This window comes from Amphiprion ocellaris, chromosome 7 (assembly GCF_022539595.1).
Source record: "Amphiprion ocellaris isolate individual 3 ecotype Okinawa chromosome 7, ASM2253959v1, whole genome shotgun sequence".
Taxonomy (NCBI): Eukaryota; Metazoa; Chordata; class Actinopteri; family Pomacentridae; genus Amphiprion; species Amphiprion ocellaris.
The window spans coordinates 9,013,430-9,031,480 of NC_072772.1; the positions used below are offsets into that span (position 1 = coordinate 9,013,430).

At 37.5% G+C, this 18,051-nt stretch overlaps 2 protein-coding genes across 4 annotated transcripts; one reads left to right on the top strand and one right to left on the bottom strand.

Moving 5' to 3' along the window:
* Nucleotides 1–1,361: 1,361 nt before the first annotated feature.
* LOC111566293 (GTPase IMAP family member 9-like) lies at nt 1,362–5,719 on the bottom strand. Its single transcript, XM_035946633.2, has 2 exons — nt 5,573–5,719; nt 1,362–3,427 (listed from the first exon to the last, which is right to left on the bottom strand). The coding sequence occupies exons 1-2, from the start codon at nt 5,643–5,645 to the stop codon at nt 2,457–2,459; spliced, it is 1,044 nt and encodes a 347-aa protein (XP_035802526.1). The 5' UTR covers nt 5,646–5,719; the 3' UTR covers nt 1,362–2,456.
* A 3,568-nt stretch (nt 5,720–9,287) lies between these two features.
* Nucleotides 9,288–16,419, top strand: yif1b (Yip1 interacting factor homolog B (S. cerevisiae)). 3 transcript variants are annotated; one of them, XM_023266809.3, is made up of 8 exons: nt 9,288–9,438; nt 12,049–12,151; nt 12,236–12,365; nt 12,542–12,646; nt 13,017–13,153; nt 13,562–13,717; nt 13,815–13,908; nt 15,166–16,419. In XM_023266809.3, the coding sequence occupies exons 1-8, from the start codon at nt 9,402–9,404 to the stop codon at nt 15,319–15,321; spliced, it is 918 nt and encodes a 305-aa protein (XP_023122577.2). In that variant the 5' UTR covers nt 9,288–9,401; the 3' UTR covers nt 15,322–16,419. The 3 variants fall into 3 exon arrangements, with proteins under 3 accessions (XP_023122577.2, XP_023122576.2, XP_054868497.1); XM_023266808.3 differs by having other exon boundaries at nt 9,291–9,447; XM_055012522.1 differs by having other exon boundaries at nt 9,315–9,423.
* Nucleotides 16,420–18,051: the final 1,632 nt, after the last annotated feature.

Here is an 18,051-nt window from a genome sequence, read left to right on the forward strand (position 1 = left end):
TAATCATCAGCAAAGTAATTATAGTAGTTGCAGCTAATTGGCCCTATGTGAATGGAGCTATCTTATAAAGCAATAGCAGAAATGATAGCTGGAGTGTATTTAATGGATTTATGCATTGTGTTAATCACCATCTGTGTTCATAGCTGAGCAGCAGCAAATATCAGCAAACATTATCTTGTCAGGGAGCCACTTAACCTACATTGTCCATCTGGCTGTGAATATGTATGTAGTGGGTGATGTCCACCTACTAATATAAACTATCGTGTGAAATTTGCATTTATCTTGCACTGGATCTTGTAAACTCTATTCATATATTTTAAAAGTGCAGACATTTACATTAAAAAAAAAAAAAATCACCCTTTTAATAGTTGTCTGAACTTCATTCTTGTAGTTAACGTTTGGCTAGGCAGGATAGCAATATGTTAAAGTTCCCATGAAATTAAATATAAAGACATTTTCAGAAAATCTGAAAAAAGTTCTCTAATTCATCCACAATTCCTTCCACCATAATCTGAGTCATCTGCCACCGTTTTGTCTCTCCGGTGGAGTGGAAGCTTCATTCTTTTAGTTGCCTGCCTTCTGTATGCCATGATTATTCCACTGAGGATGATTATAGTATTGCTTTTTATTGGTATACCAAGTCTAATCTAAGCTGGATATTTTTTGCATCAAATCTTCAGTTTTTCCATATGCAAAATGAGTGAAAATGAGAAAAAAAAAACACATTTTCATGGTCAAGTGCACAAAACAGACAGTAGCAACTGCATTATCTGGGATCCTCTGTGTTATAGAAGCATCTTTGGCTCAGTTCAAAGTGCGTTTTGCTGTTCATGCAAATGGCTTCAGAGGACTTGGAAATAACACAAAAAATTACTCCACTTTACAACAGACACAGAACCCAGTGCTGCTCAGACACAGTCTTGTCTGTGCTTGAAATGCGCCTTGTCTAAATTGTTGAAATCAATTTCCAAAGACAGGATCACCTCGAGCTACTTGTGTCTCTAGTGTCACAGCACACCAAGCTGTTAACTGTAGACCGCTATTGTATTCTGTGGCCTTTGGAGCGATTACTCCCGCATGAGAAAACCCCTTAAAATAGCGCCTGCTCTGGCCCTCGTATGTGTGTGTTACTAGTAGGGGTGTGTAAATGACTCTACATTGATGTGCCCTACATGTACATGTGATGCAGAGCTGTTGTACAGCAATGTGTGGCTCTTTTATGCAGGGCAGCGTTGGTCATTTTTCCCTCAGGGCCAGCGACTCCAGCTGTCGAGAGAGGAAGAGAGAGAGGGAGAGACAAAGTCGGTTTAAACAAAAGAGAAACAAAGAGATAAGACGATGGAGATAAACAAGAATTTGGCAATGATTGCATTTTATTGTTTATTTCACAGATGTTCTTTTAACCAGTATGGCAGCACAGTTTGTAAATGAGTTAGTGAGGCTGTGTTGTGTTTATTGTGTTTATTATATGCAGTCTCTATGTGCTGTTTGCATTTCTGAGATGACAGTTTCTCTGTGTTTTCTCTAGTCTTTATAATACATCCACTTCTCTTCTGTCTAAAACACCATTTTGGCAGATAGAAAAAATACTTTGATGCCCTCATCGCCATGAAAGACACAAAGATATTCTTTAAAAATAAGCCTTAATTTATACATATACACTTAAACATAACCAACATGCAGTTTTTCTGTTTTCACTGCTCCTTTGCTTTTGTTTCCAGTATATTGTAGAACTTCAAAAAATATGCACAATATACTACTACTTTTAAAATAAACCCTGCATGCCAGTAACTGTACAGAACCGAATATAAAATGCAACAACTCTTAACAAACTATAAAACACTTGTGAATTATTCTGCAGTTGTATATTGCTCAAACACTGATGCTTTCAAGGTGCGTTAAAAATGCACTGCTAAGTTTATTTATTTTGTTTGTCCTGAGGGAGACGCCTGTCTTCAGCTCCCAAAACCTTATTTTGTGCTGGGCAGATAACACACAGTGGATTCATCAGAGCATCATCGGTGACTGAAGGTGTACTATGAGCAGAGAGAGTGATCCAAAACAATGAAACCAAATTAAAGCAGCTAAAATGACCCGTGAAGGCATGTAGAACTGTTGCTAAGCGGAAATATAAACTCAGTGCTTGCTTCAGTCGAACCAGTTGGTCGACGTTGTTGCTGCCTCCATGAACACTGCAATGGGACCCACCAGTAATATGCTTAAAGAAAAGATACAAAGAAACATACATGCAGATCAGTAGAACTGAAGCATACCAGAAGTTGAATAAAAATCTCAATTTAGGAGCAGTCTCACTTTTGCTGCATCTCTTCAAGTTGTTCAGTCCATTGTACAAGAGTAAGAATTACAGTATCCAGTTCATTGACAGTTCAAGCTGATGTGTGAATTTTTTCATCAGTATTTGTCCATGTAACTAAAGCAGCCACATGTTATGTCTTTTACTGTACAGTACATTTTCTTTTCAGAGCTTTTACTGCTGCTGGTGTCAAAACTCCCACCACAGCCCCAACAGCTCCACCCACCACTGCTCCAACGGCTATACAAAGAGGACCTCCAGCAGCTGCTGCACCAACCCCGATCGCAATACCCGCTTCAACTGATGGTGCAATCATACTCGTTTCAAGAAATTTGTTTTTCTTCTCTGCCTTCTCTCTTGATTTTCTTATATACTCTCCATTAAGCCACTGGAGCTTCTCCTGCAGCTCCTCTCCTTTAAGTTTGTCCCTCAGTTCTTCCTCTTGTCTTCGTTTGTTCTCAGCACTGGCCTTCATAATCTTCTTTGCTTCATCTTGGATCGCTCTCTCGGCTTCCTGGAACATTGCATTTGTGTAAAATGTTCCTCCATTATCGCTAATCATGCTTCTTATCTTTGTAAGCAGCTGACGTACCTGATGGTTATCAGGAACTGTATTGTTGAAGACATGATAGCGCCAGTTACATTGTGCAATCAGATGACTCAGTTTGCCACATTTGCTGAAGTATTCTTCCACTGTTGTGCCTCGCAGCCGGTCACCATGAGTGAAGAGAACCAGGGAGTAATCTGCAGCTTTGTCACCAAACACCAGACGTAGGAGCTCCACAGTTTTCTGTTCCTCCTCTGTGAATCTGTCCAACTTGACCACAATGAGGAACACATGAGGACCAGGGGCAGAGAGAGAGATGCATTCTTTGAGTTTTCGGACCACCTCGGCTTCTTTGTACTTTGTGTCATATATTCCTGGAGTGTCGATCACGGCGACCCTGTAGCCGTTCACCACTCCTCTGGCCTTTTCACACTCTGACGTCACAGAGCTCGGAGAGAGGACTGACTTAAAAGCCCGTCGATTTAGGATGGTGTTTCCCGATTCACTCTTCCCATTTCCTGTCTTTCCAATCAGGACAATTCGAAGGTCTTCATCTGGAGAAAAACCTACGAAGCAATTAAAAAAAGCCTTTTAATTTGTGATTTGTTACAATTCCTTAATCAGCATGCCTCTAATATTGGGCACTGCACCACGTTTAGACACTGCATAAAACAGTTTCAATTTTACTGATCAATAAACATTTTGAAGATGAGCAGCAAAGTCTGGCAGAAAATGTTGGCAGATGTATTCATGTAAAGTACATTTTTTTCCCCCATAAAAATGAGATATTAACAATAGATTAAATGTTTTTAATTAGCCATTTCTTTAAATGACACTCACACAAAAATAATACTAACTTCCACATCTCGTGTTAAGATTCTCAGAGGGATGTTTGATAAAAAGCAGGCTATATCTGATATGTTCAGGTTTTAACTCCACAACTACAGAATATTTCCTTTATCAGTCTTGTAGTCTTCAGCCACAACAGATGACACCACTTTTAAATGATTTAATGAACACCATCGCAGCTTATTTTGAAGACATAAATTGTTTAATACAGCAATTTTTTTAACACATACTGTGTGTAAAATCAGTACATTTGTCATTTAAGAATAGAGCTCATCTTGGTTAAAAAAAAAAGAAAAAGTTTCGATTTATTATGCAAGTGACACTTCAGTAAAATAATCATTAGATTTTAAGAGAAAGTTTTATTTTTTTCATGATTTTGGATGATATATATCAGTCTCATTAATTAGCATGCATTACACAGCAGTTTTCTACCAAAAGTGCTTTACAATTTCTGAGCTTGTTGCACATTATTAAGCAAGTCCCAGTTCTCATGCAGTATGGGAGTCCAGAAATATATTTCTTGAAAATCACTGATATTTTGTGAAAATAAACAAGAAATCATTGAACTATAAAAAAAAGTTTTGTTAATGTTTTCAGATGGTTCAGAGCACGGACAACAAAAGGAGCTTGGCACCATTTTTTAATATAAAAGAACAATTGTGACTTCCAGAAAAAATATTATATTCATGCAAGACAATGTGGTCTACTATTTCACATTATACAATGCATCCTCATCGCCTTACTGGCTAAGGAACTAAAAGGAGAGGAAATTATTATGTGACTACAATCTTCCCCAGACTTCAAAACTACTGACAACTGATGGAGCATCCTTGGAAAAAAAAAAGATCTATATGAGGGCTGCTGACAATGTTCTTTGAAACAGCAATTTTGTGAGGCATCTTCAAATAAAATAAAGACAAATTAGTAAACTGTAAGTGGGCTTTTTTGTTAAAGTGAGTATCATGCAGTCTGACTTGTATTTTTTTTAAATTTGTGTTTAATTTTTGGAGAACATCATTTTCATGCAATGAAACCAACTGATTTCTGTTTCTTTTTTTGTCAGTCTGCCTGCTTATGGATTTTTTTTGGAACAATATATTCTGTGTTTTTATTAAATATGGAAAAAGCTGTTTTGATTATGAGTGTAAGGAACGATTTGTATGTTCAACTGAGGAGGAGTAGTGGTAGCTCATGGGTTAACACTTTGGGCTACTGATCTAAAGGTCAGAAGTTCAAGCCGCCATGCTGCCACTGTTGAGCCCTTGAGCAAAGCCTTTAAGCCCGTCTCCTCCTGGCGCTGTAGAGCAGCTGACCCCAGCCCTGTTATCCTAACAAGCTGGGAGATGCAAAAATATCATTTCCCCGCTGGGGTTAATACAGTATATCAAATTTTGGGTGGATATTTGATGCTATTTGATTTTCTTGTGTTAATTATGTGTTGTGAAATTGGCAGATTTTTTATGCTAATGTATAGATCTATTTTTTTACACATGAACTGCATCTACTCATCTCTATGACCACATTTTTTTTCCTTTATTCCAACCAGCTACAACAATTTAATTGCAATTAAAATATATACTTCTGAGGCCTGGCTGAGAAGATAAAGTAACTGAAACAATATGAAGAGACAAAGATAATTGTAACATCCAATAAAGGGGCAACATTAACATTTGTGTAATTTTTTTTACAGGGAACTGAATTTCCATACTGTATACAGCTAACATTTACATTATGTTGCTGGTTTGAAAACAGTTCAGCATAAAATATCACATTTTAGACATTTAAGGAATTAAATAAAAAAGACAGAATGATTAAAAACACATACATAGATGATTAAATGAATGTGACAAAAAACAGATTACCTGTGTTCTGGTTCCTTGCAGTTGCCACTTGTGAAGCTCCTGCCTGCCGTTGCCTTGGAGCCCTGCAGGCCATAGTTCCACAGATTTTTACATGCACCTCTAACTCATGAAAGTAGCTCTGATTTCTTCAGCACAAGCAAAGCAATATATAAGCATGCACTGGCGGCTTTCCGGTAATGTTGTTTTAAATCAGTACTCAAGTCTGACCGCATTCCATAGGTGTCGTCCAGTAGCAGTGACTGTGTACAACACAAGAGAAACAGAAAGTATGAGAACAAAACATTTTGTTTCCAGGAACTAAATTAAATAACAGTGTATGTTTGCTGGCATGACAGTGTTTTGGAAACTCCAAGCATTTCAAAAAACATCTGACAAAATATATTCCTTGTAAGGTCACCAAGAAATCCTTGAATGGTGAAGTCATCAGTCTATATTCTGTTAAGTCCACTTGAGAGTTTTTGTCACCAGATCTCAGATGAACCAAACAACATCTCAAACTCATGTACAGATCAGAGAACTGAAACTCTCCAGAGTCGCTTTGTTGTTGTAGTCTCTGAATTCATTCAGGATGAAAACTTGTTGTGTGTCTTTAATAAGTGTTAAATGGAGTCACAGTTGTCAACACTGTGAATCATGATGAAGGTTAGTGTTAAATTCCTGAATATTATTTAGTAAAGAAAGCAGCCTTACATGTTGTTTTGTTTTAACTGACTTTGTACAAAATGCTTCAGTTCTTCATGTTCAATGTGGAATTGATTCTTTAAGCTTCCCTGTAAAGCTTCTTGTGCATAATTAACTTTTATTTTTATTATTTTAGGTCTTTGACAAAATATTTTTGTGTTGATTGGCTGATAGTATGATGCAGTTTTTGGATTCCAGCACATTGGATATTTTTCCTTTAGGAACTACAATAAAATTGGACTTAAATGCATCATCTTTGACGTTTTTGTCACTGAATGTGATTGAGTTACCTCCTTCTCGTGTTAAGCAAATGTATATGAAACTCTTGAAGTTAGTCAAAACAGACATTTAAAACGTGTGCTTTAAAAACGTAACTTAAAACTGGTTTAGTCATGCGAGTTGCTTGGTTTTATGAATGAAAGTCTCGGTCTGTAGGTCAGCTGGTGCACCACTTTGGTACAGAATAAACAACTCAGCAGCTATTTAAAGACATTTTGTGAAAGTATCATGAGCAGATTCAAAGGTGTTAGTATTAAAGTTTAAATTTTAACTTATTTAAGATTAATCTTTTGCCTGACGTCAAAGTGAAACTAAGATCTGCAGACAATGAAACAAGGAAACGAAATTCCCATCAGCACAGACAGATTTACTGTCACTGCTGAATACTGGAATGTGGCTGCTTCTGTTTAAAAAAAACAAAAAAAAAACAGGTGTGTTTATTGGAAGTGGAAGTCACCACAGCCTGTTCGTACCATTGTGTGATGTGATGTCTGACAATGTCTTTCAGTCATAAATCATCAAGTTAATGTCAAAATGATGTTTGAGATGTTTAATTCACATAGTTTTATAAACTTGGTGACTAATTTGAAACCAGCAGTTCAATGCTTCAAAACAAATGCAGCTTGATGAGTTTTAAAAGAGGCCTTTCACTGTTAAAGATTGTTTGCATGTGACCACATTTACCTCAGAACCACAATGCTTTACTTTATGAGAGTAAAACAATAAACAGCAGAAGACTGTTGATACAGAACTGAATAAAATCCTGATAGAAAGCATGGATTGTTTCATAACAAAAACATATAGTTGATGTTATTTTTTCCCATCAAATACGAGAACAAACCGGTGTGAATGCAACGTATGTCATGAAAAAACAGTGGTGGAAAAAGTTTCAGATTATTTACAGTCCTCCAACTGCAACTCCAAATGACAAAAAGTCCTGCTTTTACATTTTTGTTTAAGGACAGGTATGTTAGCAAAAAAAAAAAAAAATGCTATTATGCCATTGGATCTTTACTAATGGTGCCTTGTAAGTAGTATTTTTTTTAAATGTTGTGATTAGGTGAAGCTAATTTTAACTGCTTTATACAGTTGGGCTTCTATGTAAGCAGACTGTGTCCCATTAACATGTGGAGTACATGTATAAAGTAGCACAATATGGAAATTCATCATGAGAAAAAAGTCGTCATTTTATATAATAACAGAAAAGGAAATATTCCACGATTACTCATTTGCACAAACGCAGGAACACTAATGGTGTTTTTAGATGAAAGTCTGGCTGAGCTTTGTTTAAGATTAGTTAAAGCTAAAATAATGTAGTGTACAGATTTAGATACCTAAACATACATCTATACAATAAGATTTTGTGTAACAGCAGAGTAGGGGGGTCTCTTTTAGCAGCATTATAGGACACTATGAGTCTCTGCATTTGGCCTTTTCTGCAACGCTACCACAGGCCAGCAGTATTCATGGAGCACTGCTTTAAAACCTTTAAATAAAGAGGTTCTTAGAATCACTGTACACATACTAAATTAACAAGCTAACATGTTAACTTGTCCATAAAGCTTTCAACACTGTCCATGAAAGTCTTAGTCATCTGATAAATCACTGGTTGTGTAATGGCCTAAATATTTAATCTAATTAGCTATCTTAAGGGCAATACCAGACAGGGAGAAATTAGGAAATGCCAATTTTCTGCCATCGTTGCCTCTGAAAATCAGAATTTTGCTTGTATTTGCATAATATGTGATGTCAAAATCCATGCAATATTATTTAGTAAAAGCCCTTTTGCAGTGTATAGACATGGTACCATACAGCCTGGATCACATACATTTAACTGCTCTGATCGATCATCTGTATAGATGCAGTGATAGATGCCCAGATTAGCTGCGCTCTCATTTCAAAAATTCTGTTTTTTATACAGTAAACCTACTCACCACTTCTAATATGAACCCGAACACATCACAAAGGCAATCTGTAAAGAAAAAAAAAAGAAAAAAGGCCCAAGGGTGTCTCATATAGTGTCAGTCAGATCTGGGGCTGCATTCATTAATGTTATCTATGTGTCTCAGAATCATCATTAGCCTCATCACCATCGTTTTGCTCTTCGCCATCATCATCTTCACCGCCATCCTCAGAATCATCACCACCATCCTCCTCAAAGTCTTAGTCATCCTCGTTGCCATCCATGTATTCTGGGCAAGGGAATCATTCCCCCTCACATGGATGTAACATAAAATAAAGGTTCAAATACAGAATTTACTCTTTTCATTTGCATTGTCTGATCTTTAGTTGCTATTAGAAAATATGGGTTCTCAGATGGAAGGAATATAGTTTATGAAATAAAGTAAAGAAGATCAGAATTTGTATTATTGTACAGAAGGTTTTCATATTTGATGAATTTGAATAAAAAGGCCAGAAAGCACAGCAAGAATTGCAGGTCAAGGCAGTAAGTGTTCCAAAATAAGTTTGAAAAAAAACAAAAAACATTGTAAATTAAGGGAATTTTTAGTGATTAAAAATGGAATACAAATATTTAAGATGTGCAGGAATGTGCAAATTTTAATCATGTGCTGATGGGATGGGAAAAATTCAAGAGTCACATAAAGGCAGCAGAAATGCAGCTCAAATTCTTTTGGTGTCAAAGGACCAAACAAGGTGAGAAAGGTTTTTGTCCTTATGGTGGCATTTTTACACAGTAGGCGGCGCTATTCACCCTTTCCGTCGGTTTCCCATTAAAGCAGACGAAGAAGAAAAATGACGTACTTCCGTGTTAATTTATGAATGACTGCTACTTCCCCGTGTAGTTTGCTAACTCCATCTGAGTCCAATTGGTTGTTTGACAGCTGCTGCTACCATCAAATTGGTCCAAATGGATTACACGGCGACTCAAAGTGGGTTCAGACAGCGTAAGTTACGTACGTGGCTTTATCGATCCAATCAATCTCACCGGTCGCATGTGCATATTGGCTGCTGCTAGCTTTCTGCACATCAAACCGAGCTGAGCGCTGATGTCAGCTGGCTGCTCTCAGCCGGCTGAGGCTAACACCCAACGTTACATTACTTTTAAAAACATTAAAAAAAATAATAAGAATTATAGCTCCCCCATCTCCCAACGTTAGCAAACACGGAAGACGGGATTAGCTAAATAAATCAATAGCCGGTAGCTTCACTGCAATCTATTAAAAAACACTAGCTAAGTGTGCTAACTAGCTAATTTACCTAACGGTGAGCTGGCTAGGCTGGCTAACGGTAATCTCTGCAACCGTTACTCAAGGAGGGGTCTTTACGTTTAATTTATTTGTCCTCTGGGTTCGGTTTTGTGTGAGTTCAGATGATAATTTAATGTGGACTGTCGTGCTATGTTAAGCTAAATTTCAGTGCTTTAATATGTTATCGTTAGAGTTTACATGCTAGTCAGAAGTGTAGATATTAGCAGGCATTAAAGCTTGTTTTCAAGCTTCGGTCTTGGTTAGACTTTGGGGTTTACTATTAGGTTTGCATTCAACATGAGACGGTTCGTCAAACGACTTATTTTGACTCAGACAGATGAACAGAGTGCAAAGGTTAGCAATCAGATTAAAGCCACCTAATCTTATATAACGTTAGACATCGACCTATGTGTTGTATTTAGGGCAGATTATTTATAAGCGAGGAGACAGATAACATTTGAAACCGATATACATTTGCAGCGAGGGATTTAGATGTCAAAATTTAGGATAGCAGAAATTCCAACTCAAAATTTAGTTGAACCGTCTTAGTTTTTTTTTTTTGTTCTATGTGTCGTTAAGAGAGCTTTTCAGTGTTTATCTTTCAGTGTTGATTGGCTCTTTGTGGTTATGTGTAGACATTAGATTACTGTTGATGGGATTTTGCTTGAGATCAGAGTGGTGACTAAAGTAAAAGAGAGACAGCTGCATCAGAGCTAAAGTAGCATATCTGTGATTAAATATAATTTGAATAGTTTAAAAATAAAACACAGCAATAACAATACTGATAACATGAAAAAATGCTGAATATCAGATCCGATAATCAGTCAAGCCAATAATCTGTCAACCTCTAGTTACAAATGCCTAAAAAAAGTATCTCCAATCAGTAGAGTTGTTAATGAATATTTTACCTATTAAAGATAATCTAACCAATAAGGCACAAGATTAAGGACATTTATGTCAGAAAATTGGACATTGGCTGTAGTACCTGGTTATGTCACTAGGTTGAGCCTTTTACTGTTCACTGGGATGGAAGACTGCAGCTCATTTGCTGTGTTTAATGTGGCAAACCAAGGAGACAATCGCTGGGACTACATTTAGGTCTACGATGATAGAGTGGCTGAGGGCAACAGGGCACCATGGCAGAGACTTGTCTGTCAGTTAATGCTTGGGGTTTCCAGCACTGATCTGTTGATGCCCATGTTTTACTATAGCAACATTATTAGAACTGCGTGACTGTCGTGTAGGTGGTAAACAAGAAGCAACTTTTTTTAAATGCTTTGTCAGCATACGCAAAATTGTGCAGTGTGCTTGATTTGTTGTAGCAATTAAATGAAAATGTATCATTCTATTGATATCGCAGACTGTCAGTTCAGCAGATTGTTTTGTATTCACACAGTTTATTCAGTGCCTCCCCAAAGGACACTCGCTTGCTTAATCACTTAAAATATCTGCAGTGTTTGTTCATAGCAGGTATTGGGATAGCAACCATGACAATTATATTTACATATTGTGTGTCAGGTTTTAAACACTTTTATTTTTCTTTAGATGTTGCAGTGTTTCAGTGAGTAACTCTTGGTGGTATTATGTAATATCGATCCTGTGGGGAATGACAGCAAAACAAGGTCCAAACTGAAAGGGTCTTTGTTTTCTGAGGATGTTTGTAATCCGGTCTTGTGATAAGTGTATGATAACGGGGTGGTTACTCAAACCAGTTACAGAGAGCCTTCAAATAGGGAATGTGTAAACAGCTGCACACAGGATTTGTTTGTTACAATAAATGTGTAGTTTCTGCAGCAGTTAACCATCACTTTACAGCCCATTTAGAAGTGTGAAAATGGCCTGCGTGCAACAGATGTTCACCAATCTGGACTCTCATCGTCTCCAACGCTCATTTAACAATGTTAGATTTCCCTAATGATGCCAACACTGTTACGATATATTAATTGTCATTAATAAACAGACCTCCAAGCGTGCTAATTTCAAAATGGTTAATGACTGCAATATGTTGTCACACTCAGTTTGGACAGTAAAGATGTTAAAAGGAAGACTAATGAAAGTGTAGTTTTGCAGTATTGCATGTAATGTTGATTACTCCAACGAATAGTGACTGACTGACCTTAGATTTGTATGAATCTGAATATTGCTTGGAAAGGGGAAGGAGGCATGTTGATTCGTTTGATTTTGCTTTAACTCTGGCCGTGATTGCTTGCTTTACTAATTCTGCCCACTTTATGCATGGCCCAAAATTTTAAAATAAGTTGAAGAGGCATGCACATCTCCTTCCATAAACTCTTTCTTTTCATACAGAGCCAAATATGCGTCTGAGAAACAGCTCTGTGGATGGTGCTGATGGCAGCCAGCTGTTTGAGGATACAAGTGGAGCTGGTTCTGCATCACAGGCAGGCTACAGGTGGGATCTCATATACTCATGTTTGTTGTAATTAAACTGGGTGATGTCTTCGAGCTGATTGACTGTGTTGTATCATGCTGTTAGGAACCAGCAGCCTGCTGCCCAAGCAGCAGGATTTCCTGGTCAGTCCCTCCTGTCAGACCCCATGTCCAACCTGGCTATGGCATATGGCAGCTCACTGGCAACCCAGGGGAGAGAAATTGTGGACAAGAATGTAAGACATTTTTCCTCTTGAATGATTGTGTTTAACAGGATGGGGCTCTAATGAAACAATGTCTGCTGATAAATCAACTCAAAGTAAAAGCAGGCATAAAATGACTGCTCACACTGAAAGGCAGCATAACCCATGAAATAACGCTTGTGTGCCTGTCTGTGTGTTGCTCGTTTCAGCTTGACAGGTTCATCCCAATTTCTAAGCTGAAATACTACTTTGCTGTGGACACGGTGTACGTCGGGAAGAAGCTGGGCCTTCTAGTTTTTCCTTACATGCACGAGGTGGGTTTGCTTACACCTGCTAAATGTTAATCATTCCTGTCTGGTCGGCCACTTTGCAGAGCTAGATGTCATTCTGAGTATGTGACAATAAAAACATTTCATTGTGAACCTGTTTCTAGTGCTGCCTGAAAAAGTATGGTATGTTTTTGGTTTTTAGTTCTTCAGATATACCCATCTGACTATGTGTGCCTATGCAGTATTCTCACATAAACAGAAGATTATTGGTGTTTTTAATGTTTCGGCTCAGCAGAAGTCAACATGAATCTGTCTGGTTTTGAAAGTCATAGATATTATGACTTTTATGACAATATTCAGGTGCAAAACTTTAGGAAGCACGGATTTCATGACTGCATAATCATGTGTGTTGTAGAACTGGGAGGTGAGCTACCAGCAGGACACTCCTGTAGCTCCCCGCTTCGATGTAAATGCTCCTGATCTTTACATTCCCGCCATGGGTTTCATTACATACGTCCTGGTGGCTGGACTTGCTCTCGGCACACAGAACAGGTACAAATTCATCCATGTTTTTATCCAAGTGGTTCAATTGAATGGTTTCTGATTGTTTGAGTTTTCATTCAAGCGCTGGTTATTAACCAACAGGTATCTTTGGAGTCTTTCTGCTTAATTTCATGGAAAACTCTTGTTTCTAATAAAGCACCAAGTCTTTAATGGTTATGAAGCTAAATCAAGAAGGATTAATTAGAACAACTCAGTGTTTTGCAAATTACATTATAAATGAATTTAATAGATTGCTGGAATGTTAATAACATTTAAATGGTCATGATTAGTTGCTAAAAATTTAAGATAATCAGAAACATAACTACATCTGAGGTGATTCACCAGCTCACATTAATTATGGAACATGTGTAATTTAGATTGCACAGTATATAAACCTGTCTTTTGTGCCCCCTTCAGGTTTTCTCCAGAGCTACTGGGAGTTCAGGCCAGCTCAGCTTTAGTGTGGTTGATCATGGAGGTGCTGGCGGTCCTACTGTCACTCTATCTTGTCACTGTCAACACGGACCTCACCACCATAGACCTGTTGGCCTTTTCTGGCTACAAATATGTTGGGTGTGTGCTCATCCACACCACCGTTTGCATCTTGTTACTGTTGTTCTGTCTATGTCAAACCTAACTGCCTGTGTCTCTCTTCTCTCTGGTTGTCCAGGATGATTGTAGGTGTAGTAGCAGGGCTTTTGTTTGGAAGGCCAGCGTATTATCTGTCTCTGCTGTGGTGCTGTGCTGCCATCTTTGTCTTTATGGTGAGTAGAAACATTCATTTACTTATTTAGTTTAACACATTTACAATTATTTAAGCACATATACACACAAAGAGGCCCCAAAGTCCTTACAGGGGTTTTTATGCCTGACTTGACCCAACTGGTTTCCTTTGTTCTGTTGATGTTCTATTGACCCCCTTTGACGAAAACCTAATTTTTGACCTTGGTTCATATGGTGCTTTATATTTTCTGGAAGATACACATCACAAATGAAATACACAATCAGTGCCATGGAAGTGTTTTCACCTTGAAACTGTACCAAGTGCACCAATGACAGTCTTAAAAACAGATTCAGATCTCCAGGGTTTTATATGTAAACAATCCTATCATTCTGCAGGATGGGACTTTCTGTGTCATTATATTTTTTTGCAGAATTGATTTCTGGTTCAAACATGTATGACTGAGTTACTCCAATATTACAACTAGCCATTGTGTATAGAATAGTAGTTTCCAGTTTGGGTGCATGGAGAGAGAAGCTGGGACTGCATAGGTCCACAGTTTGTAAATGAAGGAATGGTGTAGAGTTATATCGAAGCTATTTCAATACAAAAAGGAGTTATTTGTTTATAATGAAAAAAACCCTTATAAATATGTAAATTTGAGATGAGTTTTTAGGGGTTTAATTAACAACCAGAGAGGGATTGCAAGGCCTCATAAATCATTTTTGTTGTACTAATACATTAAAAGATTCCCTCCAGACCTTCCTTTAAAGGTAAATGAAAAAAACCTCAAATTTAAATGCTAATTTATGATTTTCATACTAAAAACACTATTCTGAAAAATGCAGATTCTATGAATATGCAGATATTGTTCACTACGAAAATTGTCACTGCACAACACAAGATTGGAGGTTTGAAGTTTCCACGTCACACTTGCTTGAGCTACACCATACAAGATTACAAGAAGTTCTAGACCAGTGGGAATGCATCATCAGCTCATGCATCCTCGTCTTAAACCCAGATTTCAGGTGAACACGGGAAAATTCCAGCTTCAAGAGAGAGAAAGTGAAAGCAGCCTTTTAGTGTCAAACTCTGTACTTGGCTTCCTCTGCTCAGTGAGGCTCAAACATCAACATGCAGTAACAATAAGTGGAGGAGGGAATGTAATTGAATGAAAAGAATGGCTTTCCTTGTATTTCATCATTAATAACTGAGAACAATCATGTTCAAAGCACGTAAAGTCAGGGAGGTGAATGACACGTTGGCTTCAATGATTGATTAAAGCGCGTCTTCTCCTCAGATCCGCACTCTGCGTCTGAAGCTGTTATCCGAGGCGGCGGCGGAGGGGAGGCTGGTGAGAGGAGCAAGAAACCAACTGAGGATGTACCTGACCATGACTATAGCAGCAGCACAGCCCATCTTCATGTACTGGTTCACCTACCACCTCATCAGATAAAACGCACAACACAGACACATATATTAACGTGTGTAGAAGATGAACTTTTGCTGTCCGAATGCCATCTCACCCCCTAAACAAAGAAAAAAAACACCCCACACTCATATCAAAGAAGCTGGACTTGGATGAAACTCACAGCGACATTACAAGACTCCGTCCATGTGTGCGTGGAGCAGAACAACACATGCGACAAGACGATTAAGAGAAGATGTGAGGCATTGCTGCCTTCTCTCTCACAGCACAGACATGTCATTAGTATTGTCTTTTTTTGTCTTTTTTATGTAATGTCTTTGGAACTTTGTAGCAAGAGTAAGTGGCTTTAAGTTGTCTTTTTCTATATGGTGTAATTACTTGTTAATTATGTTTTTTAGGACTATTTATGTATGTGTGTTTGTGGATAGCAGAAGTATTATTGCTGTTGTCTGATATTTCATAAGTGATGTTTCTGAGCCAACAGAAAGAAAGCACACTAACCTCACACAAACCGTCCGTTTATTATAAAGAAAGAACTCAAATTCAGGTTTAAAAGTGTCTCTTTTTGGATGCTTGACTCAATTGACTTTTTCTCTTGTCCGAATGTTTGCTTCATGGTTGAAAAAGGTCCAGCATTGTGTGGAAAAAATACCCACATTAGATCTGGAAATGAGAGTTTACCTGACTGGTCTGTAACACCACTGTTTTATCTCTTTGTATGTGCTTTGTTACATTATGTAAGCTTTGCTGCCTAAAATCTCTGGAATAGAAAGATGAACTCTAAGCAACGATGACCGTAAGGTGTAGACCTCAACATGAAATGTCAAGTTAATTTTGATATCATTTTTAAAAATGAGTAAATTATTTACTGCTTTTCATATTGAAAGTCAGATGGAATAAAGAAAGGGAAAAGAAATGAGATGGTTTGTTCTGCAGAAACTTTTAGTCTTCTTGGGATACTTGAAATAATGTAATATCAGAACTGCTTTCTTGTGCTTTAATGTGCTTGTAAATCTTCTAATTAAGTTATTATAGAACATGTTTTTGCTTTACTTATGTAGCTGGTGTTAACTCTTATTTCAAACTTTACTTAAATTATTACAAAAAAATAAACAAATTTCAGGATTTTTGCATTTTCTTCAAATAACTTTTTTTTGGGTAGTTCATAGTTGCCACTAAAACCTTTATCCTAACTGTTTCAGTAAGTACTCATTTAAATACAAAGCATCTCATCAAGAACTAAATCCATTTAAATGCAACATGGGTCCGTGTATATTTTGGCAATTGGATTTTCCGTTCTGAAACGGGTATTGAAAAACAAAAAACGAGTGGTTATTTGATCTTCGTTTTAAAATACAATTAAAATTGAAATACAAGGTGTTTTTCCTTTTCATGATCAAAAAGGGATATGCGAAATTGTAAAAATACTTTGATTTTCATTTTATATTTAGAATAACAAAAAAATAAAATCGGTAAGAGACAGAAACGAAAAAAGGTCCGTTTTTTTCATTTTCTGAGACCGGAAGTGGTCATCAGCAAGTGTGGAGCCAAACAACAAGATTCTCAGAGGGCGGAGCCAGAGAGCAGTGATTTGGTCAGACCATAGATATCTATAGAAGACAGCGCGCTAGCGTATGTAGTCTGCGTCTCTTAGCACGTCTGATTGCTGTTGACCTTGTTTTTGCAGTAAAACACGGTAAGAAGATAAATACTTCTAACCAGTAGCGTTGTTTTGTTGTACGTTAAGTCAGCGATTTGTGAAGAGTTGTGTTTTGTCGTGTTTGAGTAGTTGGTCCGGATGCGTTAGCTAGCTAAGCGGCTAAGTTAGCTAGTGGGCTAATTAACACAGGTGGCTAACTTACCGCTGAACACCTGTGTTAGTTGCTGCTGCAGCTGTCCTCATTATTAGAATGACCTTCTCAACCTGTATTTCTCTACTGTGTATTTTAGCTTTTAAAAAAGTTATTTTACTTTAAGGTTAACTGAAACCTGTTCAGCTGCACTGAAGTTTAACATTCAGCTGGTTTGAATTAAACCGCGCTTAACTTGACATTGTGCAACATTATCTCTCTGAATCTCCATAATTTCATTAAATTCCTTCTCTCTTTCACTGCTCAAGTTCACACCAGTATATAAAGTGATATTAATAGTGAATAAACTAACAACCAGCCATTGAATTTTTTTATTACTGCATGTATTTGTAGTAAAACATGAGTTGAAACATCCTACTTTTGGATCTAGAACTGCACAAGCCATTCATTTTCAGTCACCTGATGAGTTAAACTCCCCTTTTTATGTGAGGTTGAAGCAGAAAGTCTGAGTTAACAAAGAAAGTTGTTTATAATTTGCGATACCTGTTAGCTCTGACTGAGGCTTTAGTTTTTGTTGAGCTGATTTACACGTAGAAACTTTGTTCAGGAAAATTTCTCAGTAGCTCAGAGGACAGGCTGCTTTTTACACAACCTTGTAAGAGAATGTCTGTCAATGCTTTCAGCAGCATTTAGAAACACAACACTTTCTAAACAGATATTTTGAGGCTGTGAGGTTGAACGTTTGAGAGTATATCAGTGTGTTTGTTTGTGGTCTTTCTGTTTCTAGATGGAAGCTGAATTAGTGAGGATGACTCCTGCTCCTGTCATCTCTAAGCTCCTCACACATCTTTACCTGCACATGAGGAAAATCACTCCTGTAGAATGCAGGTATGTTTGTCATTATTATAAAAAGATGTTGCCTGGTGACCTGTCAGAAACCCATTAT